The sequence below is a fragment of the Chelonia mydas genome, chromosome 12 (genome assembly GCF_015237465.2).
Source record: "Chelonia mydas isolate rCheMyd1 chromosome 12, rCheMyd1.pri.v2, whole genome shotgun sequence".
Lineage (NCBI taxonomy): Eukaryota > Metazoa > Chordata > Testudines > Cheloniidae > Chelonia > Chelonia mydas.
The window spans coordinates 41,497,377-41,517,296 of NC_051252.2; the positions used below are offsets into that span (position 1 = coordinate 41,497,377).

The 19,920-nt window shown below is 45.2% G+C and overlaps 1 protein-coding gene across 5 annotated transcripts in view; it reads left to right on the plus strand.

Moving 5' to 3' along the window:
- Window positions 1-19,563, plus strand: part of ZFHX3 (zinc finger homeobox 3) — a 285,820-nt gene extending 266,257 nt beyond the window's left edge. For 4 of the 5 annotated variants that reach the window (XM_043526090.1, XM_043526089.1, XM_037877617.2 and 1 more), the window contains one exon: window positions 11,914-19,218. In XM_043526090.1, coding sequence (XP_043382025.1) covers window positions 11,914-13,442 — 1,529 coding nt within the window. In that variant the 3' untranslated portion in view covers window positions 13,443-19,218. Of the gene's footprint in view, window positions 1-11,913; window positions 19,219-19,337 lie in introns of those variants that run through there. The other variant, XM_043526091.1, reaches the window with a different exon arrangement.
- The last annotated feature ends 357 nt before the right edge of the window (window positions 19,564-19,920 follow it).

Sequence of the window (19,920 nt, forward strand, 5' to 3'; positions counted from 1 at the left end):
GACACATCCTGTAAATTCTCCAGCACCTTCAAGTAACGTGAAAATTGAAGCTTTTATTGAATTAAATATGAAAAGGAATAATACAGTCAAAACAATACCCGTTGTGTTGTTTCTTTTTACATTAAGTTCAATTTAGTGCTGCTCCCAAATTTTCAGTATATTGCAGATGTTTGTATTGACAACACAAACTGCATTGTAGAAATGGTGATAGAAAATCTGGTGGTTTTTAGCCTTCAGAGTGCCTTACAATAGCACCTACATGCCTATCCAGGCAGCCACGGATTCCTTTTGAGCAATAGTTGGCAGTAAAAGGGAAATACAATTCCCTTATGGCCTACTTTCCATAAACAGAGAGTATGAATACTCCATCTTCCCCAGTGGTCCCTCTGTTCCTCTTCCTTCACCAGCTGGAGCAGTCATGGAAAGAAGGCCCTTAATCAGTTTAAACTTAGGCCATTTTTCCAAAAGTCTTTTCTTTGTCTGTTGGCATCTGGTGAATGCAGTTTGAACTAGTGTACGTGAGCCTCCCCAGAAGATGGTAGCTCTCTGGAGGTGTTACAGCAGGGAATTTGCCAAATAACCCCCTGGCCCCGCCCCACTTTTCTTTGTTCCTGGAGGGCTGTAGTCCCCCTCCTCCATGGAACTACATACAGTCCCTGGCCCACAATGAGACATCGACTTAATACTGTAAGATCTCCCAAAGATATTGAAGGAAATTGCCATAGCTGTTACAGGACCCAAAAGGAATATGAGATTCAGCTCCAGAAGCTGCTCTCTGGTATAGTGCATGAGTCAGGGATACCTTCTCCTAACAAGGAGACCCTGAAACTGTCCAGCATTAAATAGTTTTAAACAAGCTCCAGGGTTTGGAATACAGAGAGCTCGGGGTGCTTATTGGCGTGGCAAACACACCATTAAAAATCTTTAACCTTTTATTAAAGATATAGAAAAGAAGGGGGGAGTTGAAAGCATATGAAATGTAAAATAAGTAAGGCTTTCATTTTAACAACATCTCTTGTTCCCATTCCCTCTAGCTGAAGAGAGTTTTTTAAAAGGAAGCTCCTCCTGTTTGACAGTCTTTTAGATGGTTTTAGAGATGGTAATAACAGTCCTTTTGGGGGGGAAAAGAGAACTTAGTTGATATGGTCTTAAGCTGTGGTTATTTGTTGCTGTTACAGTCCAATCCCATTTCCTAGAAGACAAAACAAAACGAACTCCCACAAGATAGGAGAGACAAGAACACCAAAGATTTGAAAATGCAACTTGTCTTTGGTGTTGATTCACATTTGCAGTCTCACTGAGCAACAGAGCCATAGCACGCAGGCTTGGCCACTCCCGAGACCTGGCAAACTTGTATCAGTGTCAGGCTGACTAGGGCATTGCTTTTGCTGCCTCTCTGGTCACAGACTTACAGCAGTGTTGCAAAACATACAGTCTTGGCCAGCTAAATCACACTGTCCTTAGACAGAAGGCAAAAGGAGAGAGGTAGGAAAGAGAAGAAATTAGATGGGGAAGGAAACAGACAAATGGAGCGGGAGGCACAAAGACTTACATCTCAGGTGGTGGTTGGGATTTAGCCAGAGCCACTGGAAGTGGTGATATCATCTGGGTTCCTCTCTTGGCCCAGTGTGGTCAACACATCTTTTGGGATTAGGATCACCAACGTGCAAGGATGTGGTGGTAAATTCCAGAGCCCCAGGAGATTGTGGAGGTAGCGGCCGTGATGATGAAGCTCACTCCATCTTTTCAGTCAGCAATTGTTGCACTCGCATTTCCCGGTTTTCTCTGAAAAGTTTTTTCTTTTAAGGACTTCAAAAGGGAGTGATGGGCATAATAGCCCATGCTCTCATTACGTTCACCAATTAGGCCTAATTTCCATCACACCAATTTTGGATCACTGATTTCCAATCCCTTCCTCCTCTTGTTTACCAGGCATGATCTCAACAAGTCCTTGAGTGGTATCGTTAAGCCTATTTGTTTAGACTAACTGTCTCCTCCCTCTTCCCCCCCCCACTGATTTTTATAAACAATCTTCTATAACAGGCTGAGTTGCACTTTTGTTACCTTTTCCCATCCACGTTTCTTGTTACGGGTGACTAGAACCATTTCATACATTTCCATCCGCTTTCCCACAGTTAGGCTCACAACTGAGATAGGCCTACTAGGCCCCAGTTATTACAGCAGTTCTTTGAATGGAGCTAGGGAGAGCACCTTCTACAGTGCCAGTGGTTTGAGGAAGCCACGTAGTAAGAAAAAGTGTTCTAGCAAAGAGCCTACTATCGAGTCTAGCTGGAGCACAGCGTGTTTTCCCTGGACTATTGGGGTTTCAGAAAAGGACCTCTTCAGAATGGCCATCTCATCTGCCTGAGAACACTCGTCAGATTGGCCTGGCCAAAGGAATAAGAGAGGCCATTATTTGAAGACGATAGGAGGACGTGTCCGAGGACTTGGACCTGCCCTAAGTGCTGCGCCTGCCTGTTCTTCTTAGGATGTGTCAAATGGTTTCTGATTTGTCAAGCTCTTTCCAGAGCTGTCTTCTCCCTGGCCCCATATGGAGAAATCCTCCACAGGAGCCCCCATTCTAGACTAAGCCAGTGCCATCAGACTGCAGAGTCCACAATTCCTGCCAGATCTCAACTCAGTCCCATAGAAGTCTTGAAATCAAGAAAAGCAAGTTCTTTAACATTCTGCTGCAGGTACACCTCAGGGGAGCACCAGAAGGCATCTTGGATAGCTCCAGTGTTTTACCTAGGATTTCCTCAATATGGGCACAGTTAGAGCTTTTGGGACCTATGAGCCTCCATCTCCTGTATTGGAAAGCGATGATAAGAGATCAGAGTCTCCTTTCCCCAGGAAGTCTCTTCCTCCAGGCTGCTGTCAGGATCCTGTAGCCTGCTGTTTCTGCATCCCTTGCAGTATTTATGCCTCAGTCACTCTACCTCAGAGGAGGAAGGAGAACTGGTGGGAGAGCCTTTAGAGGCACCCTTTTTCCCTCATCCTTGGATGAGACTGTCTTAACTACTTCTTCCTCTCCTCTGCGTGATGCCTAGGCCTTTCAGGGGCAAGATGGGCAGAATGGCGGTAGTTCTGGAGATTCCTGCAGTTGCCAAGTTCAAGAATTCACAGAATTCCAAGGAAGAGAGAGAGAACTTTCTAGCCTATTAATGAAGATCTGTTGAAACCAGCCAAAGAAGTCTGAAACACCCTGCCTCTGTTGACTCAGTTTCTAGGAAGTTAGATTGTATATACCTATGTGCTATATTCTGTAGTTCCCCAGGGAAATATTTGAATTATTCTGCAAACATCCTTAGTTGTCGTTTCAGCCTCAGCTAATGAATGGCATCTACTTCTGGGGACCCAATGGCAGGTCCTGCTGTAGCTAAGCAAGCATAAAGGTGTGCTGGAGGACTCCACACCAGTTCTAAGAGATTTAGACCCTTGCACACCTTCCTGTTCTACTCCTCTCTTTGGGAACTGTTTATCCCAAACACAGAAAGCCATTTCTTTAACTCTTGGACCCTAGAGGTCATTGAATGGGGTGTTCTCCCTTAGGTTCAAAGCCATGCCAAAATATAACCACCTTCCCTTTTCAGGGTACTTTCTCAGAAGAAACTATTGTGAGAAGAGGTCTTGATCCTCATGATGACAGGAACCATACAAGTGTGGTGCTACAGCACAGTGCAGGAAAAGTTTATTATACTGAAAAGAAATGCTGGTCTATATCCTATCCTGGACCTCCATGAATTAAACCAATATTTAAGGAAAATAAAATAATACATAGCTTCTTTAGGAAGCATAACCCCTGCTCTGCACCCTCAACCTTCAAGGTGCTACTTCCACATCTCAAGAAGGTAAAGGCACAGGACGTGCTTCAGGTTTATGATGGGCAGAAAACACTACCAGTGCAGGGCATACCCTTTCAGGCTGGCAGCAGTCCTGAGGGCATTCCTCAAATGCTTGGTTTTACAGGTACGTCTGGTGTCTGATCTCGCAGGTACATCGATACCTGGAATACTGGCTTACAAGCTCCCAGTTTTACAGAGGGTAATTCATGTCCTGGAGGAGACTTGCTCCTTCTTTGTTTCGTCTCAGCAGGGCATAGGCTGTCTTCTGTGATGGGTGCTACCAGAGAATGTCTTAACCTGGATACCTTTCTCTGCTCTCATTCGTTAGATAATAATTACAATCTGAGTTGACGGGTACACTAGGAGCTTTGAGTCTTCATAGTCGCGGAGACCTGAAGAGTCCAGGCCCGTACAAATTTGCTAAAGATTTAAGTCGTCAGATTGGCTCTCAGGTCCCATTTCCCAAGGATCAAAGAAAATTCTGTGCAGATTCTCTCAGGTACTATGGTTGTGATCTATTACCTGAACAGACAGGGAGTTTGTGTCAGGAAGCAAACCATGAGAATGATGCATTCACAATGAAGGACCCTTAAACACTATTTTAGCCAACAACCCCAACTCTGAAGGCTGCAAATCAGCATGAGTAGTTTTTCTGGATCTCACTGGCTCTTCTGATATTTGCAGGATGAGCTCATCATGAACTAGTTTGCTGCCAGTCAGAATAACCATGTCTAAAATTCTGCTTGAGAGCTGACAGGGATCCCCAGTGCACAAGAGGCAGGAAGGTTTGACAGGACAAAGCGAGTGTGACCTTAGTCGTGCCAGACTGCGTATAGCACCGCTTGTTCTGGCTCTCTCCAAAGATCATCCACTCCGCCTCCCTCAAGTCAAGATCCTTTATCCCATCCAAACAGCAGGGTGTTCACCTGACAGCATGACTTCTGAATTTCTAGGGCAGGATGTCTTCAGCTGAAGAGATTAGGGCAGCGCTGCTGGAGTCCAGAAAACCCTCACTAGAAGTTACGCTAGAGACCATGGCTTTGCTAACAGGGGCAAAGCAATTCTCAGCCATGGCGAAGGTCTGCTCCATCACTGTTTGTGCTTATCGTGTCCCTGTGAAAGGGACCACGGTATTTACCAGTCCCCTGATGGAACCATTTTACAGGCTCTTACAAGCATATGCTGTCCCATTCAGGGGTTTTACTGGTTCTTGTACCATGAATTTCATCTTCTCCATACTCAGAGAGGGGCTCTTCGTTCATGGGATCTTTCTTCCTCTGTCACTTCCTGCTGAAGGTCTCAGTGTTCTCAGAACGGCAGACCTTGTTGGCCAACCCACCTTATACTGCATTGGTCTGTCTTAAGCCTCAGCTCAAATTTCTAACCAGTATTGTATCAGATTTTCACTTTGGGCTATATCACTATCTTTATTTCTCCCAAAGCCCCATCAGTATCCTGGGGAGATGAGGCTACATACTCTGGCCATTTAAAGCAATCAGCTGCTACTTAGAAAGGACTACCCTGTTTAGAAGTCAAACAGATTATTGGTGGTCTTCAGAGAAAACTCCAAAGGTCGAGCCGTCTCAACTCAAAGGCTGTCTAAGCATATAAGACTATACATCCAGGAATGCTATGAATTAGCTGCTGCTCCTGTGTTTGAACATCTCAGGGCTCACTGAACTAGAGAACAGCAGCTTCAGTGGTACCTATCCATATTATGCCCTCATCTGAAATACATAGGGCTGCTGCATGAAGCTCAATTCACACCTTCACAAATCATTGTTGTCTCAAGACAGCATCCAGAGCAGATGCTGGCTTCAGAAGGGCATTGCTTCAATCACTGTTGAACTCTCCAGGGCTCCTTAGCCCACATCCTCAAGCAGCCCACTACTACTCTCCGGCAGTACACCTTTGTGAAGGCAAGAAAAGGATCACTTACCCAGGGTAACTGGTTCTCTGAGTGAATTGCCTCCAGAGAGCCACACTGACCCTCTCTCTTCTCCTTCTCTTTGGAGGTCAACTGTGAGCGAGTCATGTGGCGGTATAGTGGAATGGGGGTGGGGTGTTTACACCTTTGGTATATGGATTGCAGCGTCAAGGGAATTGCACACACCTACAGACTGCCAGCTGCTACTCAAACGGTTCCATTGCAGGCAAGCACCTCCTTTGGTAGGTCTGGAGAACCCAGAGTCCCCACTGCTAAATAATCCCTTCTTTAGACAGGTGGAAGGCCTTTCAACCTTTGGAGTTGGGGTGGTTTGGGACTGGCACTGAGAGGGGATGCAGTTCCTCTTTCCTTCCTTGCTGTGGGCAAGAGCAAAATTGACCTGAAAATATTTGCAGTTCTTGAATCCGTTGCTTCCCACTTCAGCCACTCTTGACAGCAGCAGTCCGCCCAGCTGCACCAGCCCCAGTATCGATCTCTGCATCCAGCAGTGGGTAAGGATGTGACTGGATGTGCCTGCTAAAGTCAGGAGTTAGGATGTACCTACACGGCAGTTCAGTGCCTGCGTGGGCTTGTGGAGCTTAGGCTGTGGGCCTGTAAGATGCGGTGTAGAGGTTCGGGCTTGGGCTGGAGCCCAGGCTCCAGCACCCTTCCATCTTGCAGCTCCCAGAACTCAGGCTCCAGCCCCAGTCTAAACAGCTACCCGCAGTCTTACAGCCCCATAGCTCCAGTCCCGCAAGCCCAAGTCAGCTGACCCAGGCCATCTGTGAGTGTGTTACTGCAGTGTAGGCATGCCCCTAGATGGTTAACGATACTAACATTTAAATTATTGTAATTAGTTTTCAGAATCCACAGCACACAAAAATAAATGGGGCATTTTGCACCTCACTGAGAGCTACTTGCCCCAGTTCTTGACTGTATTCTGGCCCTTATGCTGCTGCTGTGGTGTAAAGGAGCTAGAAGCAGCTGGCTCTCTCCTGCCAGGAATGGCCTTATGCTGCCCCTCTTGCCCTGACCCAGCTCAGGCTTTGGGAGGTACAAAGGTGACCTTTCACCTCCTGAGCTGTCTCTCCTAAGAGGCACAGCTTAAAGTCAGGCCTATTTCTGGCTGTCTGCAGTATTTCCTGATTCTGCATCAGTTTGCGCTCAGTTCACCTTTGAACAGTTTGTAACTGTAAGGCTGGAATTTCCCTAAACAAAGGGATAGATTCTGCAGCACACATCTGCGGGAAGGGCTGGATGCTGCTGCAGCAAATCTCACAGCTGTGGGATCCCTGAAAACATGGGCCCTGCCTATGAGAAAATGAAAGCGTTGGTTTTATTTCCCCTTAAAGGCATCAGGAGACTTTTCCTTTTCAGGTGCTTGTGTGCCAACGGCAGGGGACAGGACTGATGCTATAAGCCCTTTCAGCAGAACTCCCTTTGTCCGAGTTATTAACAACCGTAGAGTAAAGATTCACAGCCCTGGAGACTATATTGTTACTGGCTATCCCTTCTGCTGGGAAAACTAGCCAGCTTCATGTTCCACTATTAATCCATCTCCTTTGTGAGGATATATTAGGGTGCATTTACTTCCACACACAATACTAGGTTCTTGCCTTAAGGGAATATCTAAATACCGCATAAACTTTGGAACTACATCAAGGCTGTATGCCCAAAGCCTCCCACCCTGGAAAGGCAGAGGCAGCATTAGAGGTTTATGGATCCATGAATTTTTACCCAATAAGGACAGAAGAATTTAGAAACTCAGTCTGTTCGGTTCTTTGCAATAGCCATGCCTCGCTCTCCCTAGTCTGGAGAGCGTTTAAGAAGGTTGATCCTTTCTGATATTCAGAATGACTTTGCTTGGCACAGGTACTTTCCCTTCTACTCTTGAGCCCTTCGGACGAAGGAACAGCTGCGGCTTGTGCAGCTGTAGAAGAAGTCCCTGTCAGAGACATCAACGATGAGTCTCGTGTGCATTACGACAGACATTCAGAAAGAGTCAAATTGCTACTGTGAATTTTCAGTTATTTGGAAGAAATTGAAACAGCTTCCTCTGCCGCCTAGTAAATTACCTGTTTCTAGTTACCCCACTTCGTATGTTGTTTTTTGACTCACCAGCCTGCCCAATCAAGGGAAGCTTCTAAGAGAAAGGGAATGTGGGGTTACTGGTTTCCTTTGAGGCCTTCTTTGCACTCGGCCTTTTTCCCCTAACATTTCCCACCAATTTTAGTAACAAGGGTTAAAAAGCCAGCACGTCTACACTTTTCCTACCACCAGTGGAGCTGCACCCATGGGAAATTTCAGGGGGGAAGACTAGTGTAGACAAGTTCCGTGGTGCAGCTCCCTCAGGCTTTTCTTCTTTCTGCTTCCCCAAGCTGGGACTTTCCTTGGTTTCTTTTCCAGTCAGGGGAAAAAAACAGGCCTAGAATGCCAAGGTACCACAACTTTGTGTCGGCCTGGGGAAGCGATGGTAGCAGACTCTGCTATTCCACACCCCAGGAACCACCCATAAGTACCGCGCACCTGGGAAGGGAGCTGGGGTCCCTTCTGCAGGAATAACTCCAGTTTGAGAAAGACTTTGATAAGAGTATGCAGCAGAGATAAGTGAATCATGTGTAGGGAATAATTTATTCTGTGCAGTTTTGCCTTTCATTTGTTTGCAGTTTGTCCACAAACAGATGCTGTTTTTTTTTTTCTCAAAAACCATCGGGTGAAAATCTCTGGCAAATGCCGTGTGCTCTGTGGCTTGTTGTTAATGTCATGTGCTCTGTGGCTTGCTGTTAAAGCTGTGTTATTTGGTTGTGATACATCACAAAAGGCATGTGGTATTGTTTCTCTTCCCTCAATGCAGGAGGGTAACCTTTATAATCAGATAAACGTTCACAGGCAGTAAATCTTAAATTTACTTCCGGCAGGTATCCATGCTGGTAAAAATTACCCTTGCGAAAGCTGACCGAATGTGGCAAAAGAGAGCTGTGACACAAGCAAATTTATTTAGATTTCAAATTAATATTTATCCAGTTATAGTATTTACTGCAGGAAACCAAGTGTAAGAATATAGGAATTGCCAGTCTGGGTCAAACCAGAGGTCCTTCTTGTCCAGTACCCTGTCTCCAACAGTGGCCAATATCACCTGCTTCAAAGGAAGGTGCAAGAAACCCTGCGATTGGCAGTGACAGGAGAACATGCTCTTAGAGGAGGCTCTCCTAACCCTCATTAGTCAGAGATCAGTTTATGCAACTGTCTCTCAGTGGGGAGCCCTCCTTGTGTTTGGAAGACTGGTATTTCATAATTGATATGGGACATGAATTGGAAGGAAGTTAGTTAGCTCTGGTATTAGAGGGGATAACTTTCAGATCAGGTGATGTGGGATGATCTGGTTGGCCAGCACCAAAACAGGAAATGGAAAATGACTTCATGCTTTGATGTGAATGGGCACAGCTTTTGGTTGGGACAGAGGCAGAAGATAAGAGTCTCCAGTACTGACCAGAGCAGGTCCATTCATGAGAATGCTCCAGTTATATCCCTCCCGAAAGAGTTACCTTACAGTTCTTGTATTCCGTTGGTGATGTCTGACTAATCACAAGCTCTTCTGGCTGTTGTGACACTGGGAACATATGTAGTACCATCACCAGAAGTAGGGTTGCCAGTTTTGGTTCGACTTATTCCTGGAGATTTCATCACATGACATAATCTTTAATGGAAGATTAATCTTTAATTCCTGGAGACTCAAGGACAATCGTGGAGGGTTGGCAACACTACCATAAAGGAGTCACTTGTGCTTAGTCCATAGCAGCACACGCATAGCTATTTATATTTAAAAATCCCTTCTGTGGGGTTAATTACTTCTATTCTTACAAACTAGCATTTCTAAATTGAGGCCTGTGCCTAGTCAGATGAGGCTGTGTGACTGACTGTTGTATCTCAGAAAGGCCAGCAACGAGAGGACCAAGGATCTGAGTTGTGGCTCCAATCCTAGTTTTAGGAGATGTCTAATATTCGCAGACTCAGCAGCTAGACATCCTGGCTGGCCCGGACCAGCTGACTGTCTCGTGGGGCTTGAACTGCGGGGCTGTAGATGTTCAGGCTCCCACCCAAGCCTGGGACCCTAGGACCCTGCGAGGTGGGAAGGTCACCGAGCCTGGGCTCCAGCCAAGCCTGGAACATCTACACAGCAATGGAACAGCCCCATAGCCCACGCCCCAGAGGCTTAAGTGAGCTGGCATGGGCCAGCCGCAGGATTTTCTTTGCTGTGCAGACAGACCCCCTAGTGTTTGTTTACAGTGGAGCCCACGGTGCACTAGGCGATGTACGGACACACAAGAGGGCATAGTCCCACCCCAAAGAGGTTAGGCTGAGATTTTGCAAGCTGCTTACTGGTAATTGGCCATCGAAATGCCAGGTGCCTTTGAAGATATCTGCCTTACACTCTAAAGAGAGCTGACAGGGAAGGGAAAGGTCATTGTGGTGACTGGCTGCAGCCTGGCATTCAACATGTGGTAAAGCGTGGCTTTTAGAAACAGACTCTCCCAGTTTGCCACTGAACACTGGTTCCTTCTCAGGACGGGAGAGGAGAACAGGGGTACACATTTGCTGCTTTTGCCTCTCTGAAGTTTAGAGTTTTCCCAGCCCTTACAATTTGCAGTGCACAATATTCCTCGCTTAGCTAGCTGATCTGGATTGGATGGTCTGACTGCCTAAGGAAGATGTTGGCTAGTGAAAGAGTTGTGGATTGTTGTCTCTTTACCTGCCCCTCTTGTTATCTATGATGGTTTCCCAGCTGTTCTCCCCCCATCACCGGCTTTTTCACTTGCTTTTCCAGTCCTGTGGCTGGACACAACAAACATCATATCACTTTATACATGAAACAAGTTAGTTACAGTGCAAGTGCTTATTCCTTTCTGCTGGTTTCTCTGGCCTCGCCAATATTCCTCTGGCTGCTCTCTCTCCGACCCCTTGGACACTCTCCAGCAGTTCCTAAATAATGGATTGTGGCAGACATTCATCTGTCCTGGCCAAATAAGGGACATTCCAAGCATCTCTAGTATCAAGGGGATTCTATACTTCATATCCATGTAACATTTCCTAGGAAAGCAGACACTTGTCTGTATTCCGCAACCATTGAGAGGGATTTTGACAAACTAAGAAAAGAGCGTGGGGGCAGGGAGAGGTCTTCCAGTGGTTGGACACTGGCGTTAGGGGAAGATCTGCTTTCCTCAAGGAGAACAGTGGGAGTCGGTGAACTGGCAAAGAAAACAAGAAAAGGAGGGCTCCTCGTTTGTACCTGTTCTAGCCGGTTCTTTTGCTTTTCCCCTCCCCTCTCTCGCTCTGCACCACTCCTTTCCTTCCCTGTCTGCCCCTCCTCCATTCTCTTCTTTCCTGCTGTTTGTCATTTTGAAATATTTTTAGGCTAAAACTTATTTTCATTAGCAGAAAAATAATTGCAGCACCTTCGCACCCAACCCCCTCGCATCACTGCTGCTGTCCAGCCGTGGCGTTCTGCCCCTCTCCCTCCGTGGCTGACAGGGCTCTGCCTGTATCCAGAACAGGTCAGGACAGTCGGGCCCATTGCTGTGGGAGTGGTAAGGGAAGCTGATCTCTGGTGCCAGGTATTAGGCAGCTAAATACGGTGAGTCAAACAGCCCTGTCGCCAAAACTAGGTAGGGAAAGCGGACAGGTGAACTCATTACTCTTCGGTGTTTATCTGGCCTGTAGAGTTTGGACTCCTGACAGTCTTTACTGTATGTGTGAACACCCCCTCTAGGAGGTAGTGCAATGCTATTATCCGCATTGTGCAGAGGGGGAACTGAGGCACAGAGAGGCCAAGTGACCTTGCCCAAGGTCCCAGAGGGAGTCTGGCTGAGCAGGGAATTGAAGACAGGTCTCTGGAGTCCCAGGCTAGCACCCTGACCTCGCGTTTCTAAAGCACGTTGTAGGTTAAAAGTGTCACTTACAGAGCTGCTCCCCTGCAGCCAGGCCCATGGCTGAGCAGCCGGCGTCAGGCCTGTCCTGCTTGCGGTGACGCTGCCGGGATCCAGCCTGGCCCGTGGACTGACCTCCCTGCTCAGCCATAGCCCCCGGTAGGGCTCTTAGACCTGCATGGTGCTGAGTGATTTTATTGTTGCTTCCCCCCTTTAGCTTTAACTTCTCCAAAACCCAGCCTGATGGGTCTGCCCAGCACAAGCGTCCCTTCACCTGGCCTTCCCACGTCTGGATTACCAAATAAACAGCCCTCCGCCGCGCTGAGCTCCCCAACTCCAGCACAAGCACCCGTGGCCCTGGCCCCGCAGCAGCAGCCGCGCAAGGATAAGGAAAGTGAGAAGATGAAAGAGAAGGAGAAGGCGCCTAAAGGGAAAGGGGATTCCCTGCCGGGGCCCAAGAAGGAGAAAGGAGAGGCCCCTGCAGCGACCCTTTCTGCCCCCCTGCCCACCATGGAGTATGCGGTGGAGCCTGCCCAGCTTCAGGCACTGCAGGCTGCCTTGAATTCAGACCCCACAGCCTTGCTTACAAGCCAGTTCCTTCCCTACTTTGTCCCAGGCTTTTCACCCTATTACGCCCCTCAGATTCCTGGGGCCCTGCAGAGCGGGTACCTGCAGCCCATGTACGGCATGGAGGGCCTGTTCCCTTACAGCCCCGCTCTGTCGCAGGCTCTGCTCGGCCTGTCCCCCGGCTCCTTGCTGCAGCAGTACCAGCAGTACCAGCAGAGCCTGCAGGAGGCGCTGCAGCAGCAGCAGAGGCAAGCGCAGCCGCAGCAGCCGCCGAAAGTGCAGCCGCAGCCCAAAGGAAGCCAAACCCCAGCCCCCCCGGGGGCTGCCGCCCCCGACAAAGACCCTGCCAAAGAATCCCCCAAACAAGAAGAGCAGAAAAACGCCCCCCGTGAGGTGTCCCCCCTCCTGCCCAAACCCCAAGAAGAGCCCGAAGCAGAAAGCAACAGCGCGGACTCCCTGTGTGACCCCTTCATCGTTCCAAAGGTGCAGTACAAGCTGGTCTGCCGCAAGTGCCAGGCGGGCTTCAGCGACCGGGAGGCGGCCAGCCACCACCTGACGTCCCTCTGCTGCTTCGGCCAGCCTGCGGCGAGCCTGCAGGAGATGGTGCTCCACGTGCCCACGGGCGGGGGCCAGGGCAGCAGCTCGTACCAGTGCGTGGCGTGCGAGAGCACAGTGTGCGGGGACGAAGCCCTGAGTCAGCATCTCGAGTCAGCCCCTCACAAACACCGAACAATCACCAGAGCAGCAAGAAACGCCAAAGAGCACCCCAGTCGATTACCTCACTCTGCCTGCCTCCCCGATCCTAGCACCGCATCTACCTCGCAGTCTGCCGCTCACTCAAACGACAGCCCCCTAGCCCCTCTGTCCTCCTCCTCCTCTTCAGCTTCCCCCCACGCCTCCAGAAAGTCTTGGCCTCAAGCGCTCTCCCGGGCTCCGCTTGGGAAGCCGCCACCTCCTTCTTTCCCTCCTCTCTCCTCATCTCCAACGGTTACCTCAAGTTCATGCAGCACCTCAGGGGTTCAGCCCTCGATGCCAACAGACGACTATTCGGAGGAGTCTGACACGGATCTTAGCCAAAAGTCAGATGGACCGGCTAGCCCGGGGGAGGGGCCTAAAGACCCCAGCTGCCCGAAGGACAGTGGTCTAACTAGTGTAGGAATGGACACCTTCAGATTGTAAGCTTTGAAGATGAACAATACAAAAATGAATTTAAATAAAATTAATAACAAACCAATTTCAAAAATAGACTAACTGCAATTCCAAAGCTTCTAACCAAAAAAAGAAAAAGAAAAAAGAAAAAGCATGGGTTGTTTTCCCATATAACAATGCCGGTGGGTTTTACATTTTTTTTCTTTTAATAAAAAAACAAAACAAAAAAACCTCTCTTACATTTCTCCTTTTGAAGGTCCTGTTGGTCTGGGAGACAAAAGTCCAAACTGCCTCCTTAATGTCTTTGGAGCTTAAATCCCTTGTATATTGCCCTTTTCCAATAATGCCCCCACATTGATAGCACAGCAAAGGCCGGCATGCACTGTATGGGAAAGCAGCCCACCGGGCTACAGTTTAAATTTCTTGCTATCTTAGCATTCAGATACCAATGGCTTGCTAAAAGAAAAAAGAAATGTAATGTCTTTTTATTCTCAGGTCAATCGCTCACACTTTGTTCTGTTTTCAGAATCATTGTTTTTATATATATATATATATATGTGTGTGTGTGTGTGTGTGTATGTATATATATATATATATATATATAATTTTTTTTGTTTGTTTTGGGTGTTTTGTTTTGTTTTTTGTTCCAGAAAAGAATTTTGTTTTGTTGGGTTTGGGGAGGGTTGTTTTGGGCTGGGGGGGAGGTTGTTTTTTAATTTAAAATGGGCAGAAAGTATTCAAGAGAAAAACAATGTGAACTGCTTTCGCTTTCTGGGGATTTTAAGGGTAGCTTTTCTGATGAAGCCAATTTCAAGGGGAAAAGTTAAGCACTCCCACTTTTCAGAAAAAAAACACAAAGAGTGTTGAGGACTTGGAGCTTAAAAATAAGTTTTAAAACAACTGACTTTCTGTATTTATGATAGATATGACCATTTTTGGTGTTGAGTAGATTGTTGCATTGGAAATGAACTGAAGCAGTATGGTAGATTTAAAAGAAAAAACCCTTTTGTGTACATTTAGCTTTTGTATGGTCCAGCTGACGGCTTCTCATTTGATGTTGTCTTGTTCATTCCTAGCCAGATAGATTGCAATCCATTGACTCGCCTAAGCTTTTCTCCCCTTTGTACCTTTATTCCCCTTTCACCCATCCTGTAATCTTCCACTTATGGTCACTGCCTTCATTTCTTAGAGGGTGGTTGCATAATTATTTTATAAAAACTAAAGAAAGAAGTTCAAAGGGTTTTGGGGGTCAGTAGGATCCCTTGCAGAATATTTTTTGTTGGGGGTTTGAAACTTTTTAAGACATACATACGATTTACCTATGTCTGTTACCCTTGTGCACTTATCTCTTATTTTTCGTTTTCCTTTTTTCTCTTCCTTTCCTCATTTTGTAAATGCTTCAAAGATTCTGTTCCTAAACTATAAGCGTTTGTTTGTGTAATTAGGCTGCACTCTGTTCCTTCTTTTAAAATAACTTTTTGTTACATTTTTTCTCAAAAAAAAATTCATGCTTTAAATAAAATCCAAAGACATACCCTTTCACCACTGGTGCAGAATGAGCAAAAAGGTTTCTTTTTACTTGAGAATTTGTTTCTGATTTAAACAAACAAAACTAAGTTTAAATAAAGAAAAGAATAAAAAAGTACCCAGGTTGTTATCTGTGCTTCTTCTGCAAGCAGAGAGGCAACTCTTTATGAAAATTCAACATACCAAAACACAAGTTTTTACTTCAAAGTTTTGTCCTTGTGTTAGGCAGTCTGAGTGGTGAGAGACCCAGAGGTGCAGCCCGCAAAGAATCAGATAGCAATGTACAGAAAGCAAAACAAAAAACAAAACAAAAAAATCCCATATGTGAGGCACTTGTGTTTATGTTAATCTCTGTGTTCCTGTTAGTGGAAAACACACACACACACACACACACACACACCCCTCTTATGGTCTGGACTTTAAAAGAAAAACTTTGTGCTGCTAAAATATAGATTTTGGAGACAGATGCTTGCTATTTCACTTCCCTAGCCAAATGTCAACAGAAACAATCTCCCTTCCTCCCCACCCTTGAAAGTGTGAAATCATTCACCTTCTCATCCTCCTTATATTTCAAAAGGGAACTTCGAAGACTGTGAACGCAGGTTCCATTGTTCACCCTCTGGCTTCTTTTCCCAATGTTGAAGCCACTCATCAACTTTTCAAGAGACTGGAGCATTCCGAGATATGAAACGCGGATTTCATTTTTTTAGCCGGGACTCTTATTTTTATGAATTTTTGTTTTTAGTTTAATGAAAGACTAGATCTTGAAATGTTGTACATATTTCTAACTAGGCTGATGCACAGTGCAAATTCCTTTTTTAATTGTTTTTTAAGTAGACAATACTAAAGAGAGTACCATCTAATATTCATACGAGTATCCAGTTGTAGCATAAGGTGTCAAAAATGAAAACAAGTACACAAAGCGTTTGCTCTTTTAACAAACTGTTTTCTTTTAACAAAAGTTCTTGTATTTCTCCCTGTGTTTGAGATGAACATTTTTTAAATTTCAAAGTTGTACAGTTTTTTGTTTTCCATTATTTTATCTTGTTTGTAATTCTATGATATATATATATATATATATATATATTTTTTTTTTTTTGCCATTTAACTGTTGTATGTTACTCTGTCTGTATCATATAGAAATATTTTGTTTGTTTTGTTTTTGGTTCTCTGTGTGATACAAGTTAACAATTTAACACTACCTTTATCTGTCAAATTCTGCTAGGTATCTTTTGAAATCTTTTCTTTTGGTTTTTATTATGTCGTTTGGTCATAGTGCAATTTCTCTCTCCTTCTTCTCCCTCTTCCTTCCCACCCACTAAAAAGTATTTTAAACTTATTTCCTTATATTTTTTTCTAAATATTTCTAGATACTCTTTCAGTCTGAGATTGCCTCATCCTTTTGAAGTGCCATGCAGCAGTGGCTGCAGGGCCTGCTCGCTTTCTCCAGCCCAGGCTGAGCTACTGTGCTCTCACTCTAAGTGAAATTGATGAACATCAGAAGGGTTAGGGTTGCCAAAGTCTGATTCCTGCTGCAGAATTCCCACAGGGGTTGAAGGTGTTACGTGGACTCCTCGGTTGTAATGCTGCTTTAATCGCAGATGAATGAGTGATGGTTTCAACCAAGTCCTTGGAGGATAATTTTCCCCATCAGATCACTATTCTCCCCCCACCTCCATGTCTTTTAACACACTGTGGTACAGTTAGCCGTCGCTGCTCAGGAGAGGCCCAGAACTAGAATACCAGGTGTGGTGCCAGTCAGGGTTGAGATGCATACAGGCTGTTTTGGGAAACTTGCATGGTGCCTGTCTGCTCGCACCAAGCCAATCTGTAGCCGGCGCTGTTAGTCTCTCACTCTCATGAGCACTAAAATTCATGCCAGTAATTCAATATCTGTCTACACTTCTGCCCTTCAGACTGGCCTTCACTTGAGAATTTGCACCTCTCTTCTCCTTGAGAGGCTATGGGAAGGGGGTCATTTTCAAAGCCTTTTTAAAAATTTCCCCATAATATAAATTTTTCTATTTCAAATAGAAAAACCCACAAAGTGGCCTGGTGCTGGACACCAATCCCAAAGGGAGCTCTGAGACCCGAGTAGCTGGTACTACTCAGTCTGCTTAGAACAGCACCAAATAGAACCCTAGAGCTGAGGTCTCCTCCCTTCTGCTTTTCCTAGAAAAGGGGGAGGTCGAAAACTCCCACAAGGAAAAGATTTTAAACACAGCACAGAGCCGATTACTGTTTATTTTTAAATTAAAAGCTTTTTAAAGAGGCGAAGATGGCCAAATTTCTCACACAACAGTATGAAATACACTGTAAGGCGTGTGTTTAGAGGGCCAACCTGCGCCCTTGCAGCAGGCAAGGCAGGAAGATGCAGACAACGGAGAGGCATTAACACAAGCCAGCACAGTTGATGTTTGTGAAAATATATTTTGCTTTTTTTAAAATAAATTAACTAAATTAAAACATTTTAAATAGAAGCAGAAATTTGGTTGGTTTGTTGGCTGAGATACTGCCCACTGTGAAACACAAAGCTTTGACTATTTTTTGTTTGTTTTGGGGGGGCAAGTTTGGGTAGAACAGAAAGCGTAAATGAGGTGAAGAGGTATATGAACAGCCTTTGCAATGTACAAATAATAGAGCAAGTGAAACCAAAAATGATGTTCTTGGTGTTTTTCTATAATGTAGTCTTGTTAGCTTTTTGTTACTGTAACAATGCTGATCTCGAACTGTACCAAAATACATGGAGACGAACAGAAACAGAAACCACATGGAACTTTCAAAACTTTAAAAAAAAAAATTGTCACAAAAACTTTGTTGTCATAGTTAAGTTGATTGTAGATGGTAATTGAATATACTCCTTTGAAAATATTTCATCAAGTATGTTTCCTGCTCATTGTGATACATTAAAAAAAAATGAGCAAAAGCTCTTGTCTCCGATGTCCCCGGATGTGTGAAGGTTTTGTGTGTGTGCATGCCCGTGCGCTCGCTGGTAGGACTGTGTGCGTGCATGTTTGTGAATTCATGTGTGCATGAAATTAGATGTTCATGGAGATACTTGTAGGCACATGCCCCTGGTGCACTCGCAAGTGGGTGTGTGTGTGTGTGTGTACGTGCATAGTCATTTGCCCTCACAAGCATGTGGGTGTTTGTGTGCCCATGGGCACTGTTTGCATTAGTATGAGAGTGCATGGTTCTCAGCATGGAGTCCAAGTGTTTAATGAGCCAAGTAGCACCATTCGTATTACAGCTTTGGGATGTGTTGTGTATGAAAAGGGCATTGTAAAGTTGAATTTTACCAAATGATTGTGTAAGAAATCTGGGCACATTACTGTAATTAATGGATAGAAAGACAAAGCTTGATGCCTTGGTCAACTTCACATCTGTAAACTAGAGATGAGCCAGTTAGCATGTTTTCTTCTGCTGATTAAACCAGAAGCAAAGGAAGGTAAGAACAGTAAGTAGTTGACTCACTGCGCTTTCCTTTGATAACAGAGCCACTCGCTCTCTCTAGAGCAGAGGCTGAAATGGGAGCAAAACTTGGTAAACTGCTGAGTGTAAACATATACATTTCTCTTATCAAAAACTGCCCCTTGCAGTGGGAAAGCCTTGAAATTCATTCATAAGGACCACATGCAAATGAGAGCCCAAGGGTCTCCCATTCATCTCTAATTTATAGCTACAGGAATAAATATTTTTTTAAAAACCATTGTAGGTAAGATCTGAAGGCCCTTTAACATGATAGTGACCTTGGACGGTCTGCAGACTTCACTGTAGCAAGGGGCATCCTACCATTCCCTGGGAGGTGGGAGCTTCTCATTCCTGAGTATTACAGTCAGTGAGGGGAGGCAGGAAACTACAAGAGTCTCAGCTTGGGAGGAGACACTTTTTCTTTAATTAATAAGGTTGGAACATTGACTAGCCAGAAAGTTCAGGGAAGGGGGGTACTTTTGGTTTGGAGTTTTTTATTTTGTTTAATTCCTGATTTAGGCTCCTTAAATATGTGGGATGATTTTTTTCAAAAGTGCTGAGCACCCGGCAGGTTCCAGTGACCCAATGTGTGTGGAATTGTCTCTTTTCAAAAGGGGCTCACTTATTTTTGAAAATCTTGACCTTTTTGCTGAATGTATGTACAAAGTCATCCAGGAAGTGGCACTGTATATAATCTTGCAAGATGCAGATTGTACTGCTTTGCATCTACAAAAATAAGAATGACTGGGCTTGAATGCATGCTACATCCAATCACTCCTGTCTAGTTTACAACACTTGAGGGCGGGGGGAAAAAAACAAAAAAGGCATGGCTGCTTTTATAATGATTTGAGTTTTCTGGCTCTTGAAGGTTTGTGTTACAACTCAACATTATTTACATGTTTTTTCTAACTTAATTTCCCCTTTAAGGAACATTTGAAAAAAACAGGATATTTTGTGGGATACAAAGAAGTGCTCATACGTCTGCCAAGACAGCACACCTTTCCAGTAACTGTGGAGGTAGGAATGCTTCAGGGGGAAAAACGCTTACTACGCCATGCACCTGCTCGACAGAAGTCAATTCAGATCACTGAGAGCATGCATACCTGTTAGTTGTAAATTTGTAAAAACCATAATTAAAGCTATTTTTTTCATGGAAAAAGTGACATTTTCATGTTCCAAAGTGGCAAATGTCCCAGGACAACAGTAAATTTCAGAAATGCATTTTGATGGTTAACACCAGACAAAGCTTTAGACACCTTTCAGTACAAGTCTGAAGACAGAAACTAAATCCCTATTTATGTTTTCGCATGCTGTAGTTTTGTTCTGAAAAAGGGAAAGAAGCAAAGAGTATCTTTAGGTATAGCCAGTGGTGAGCTGGAGCCGGTTTGCTAGAACCGGTTGTTAAATTTAGAAGCCCTTTTAGAACGGGTTGTTGCACGAGGGAGAACCAGTTCTAAAAGGGCTTCTAAATTTAACCAGCCAAAAGTGGCGCCTTAGGCACCAACTCCCT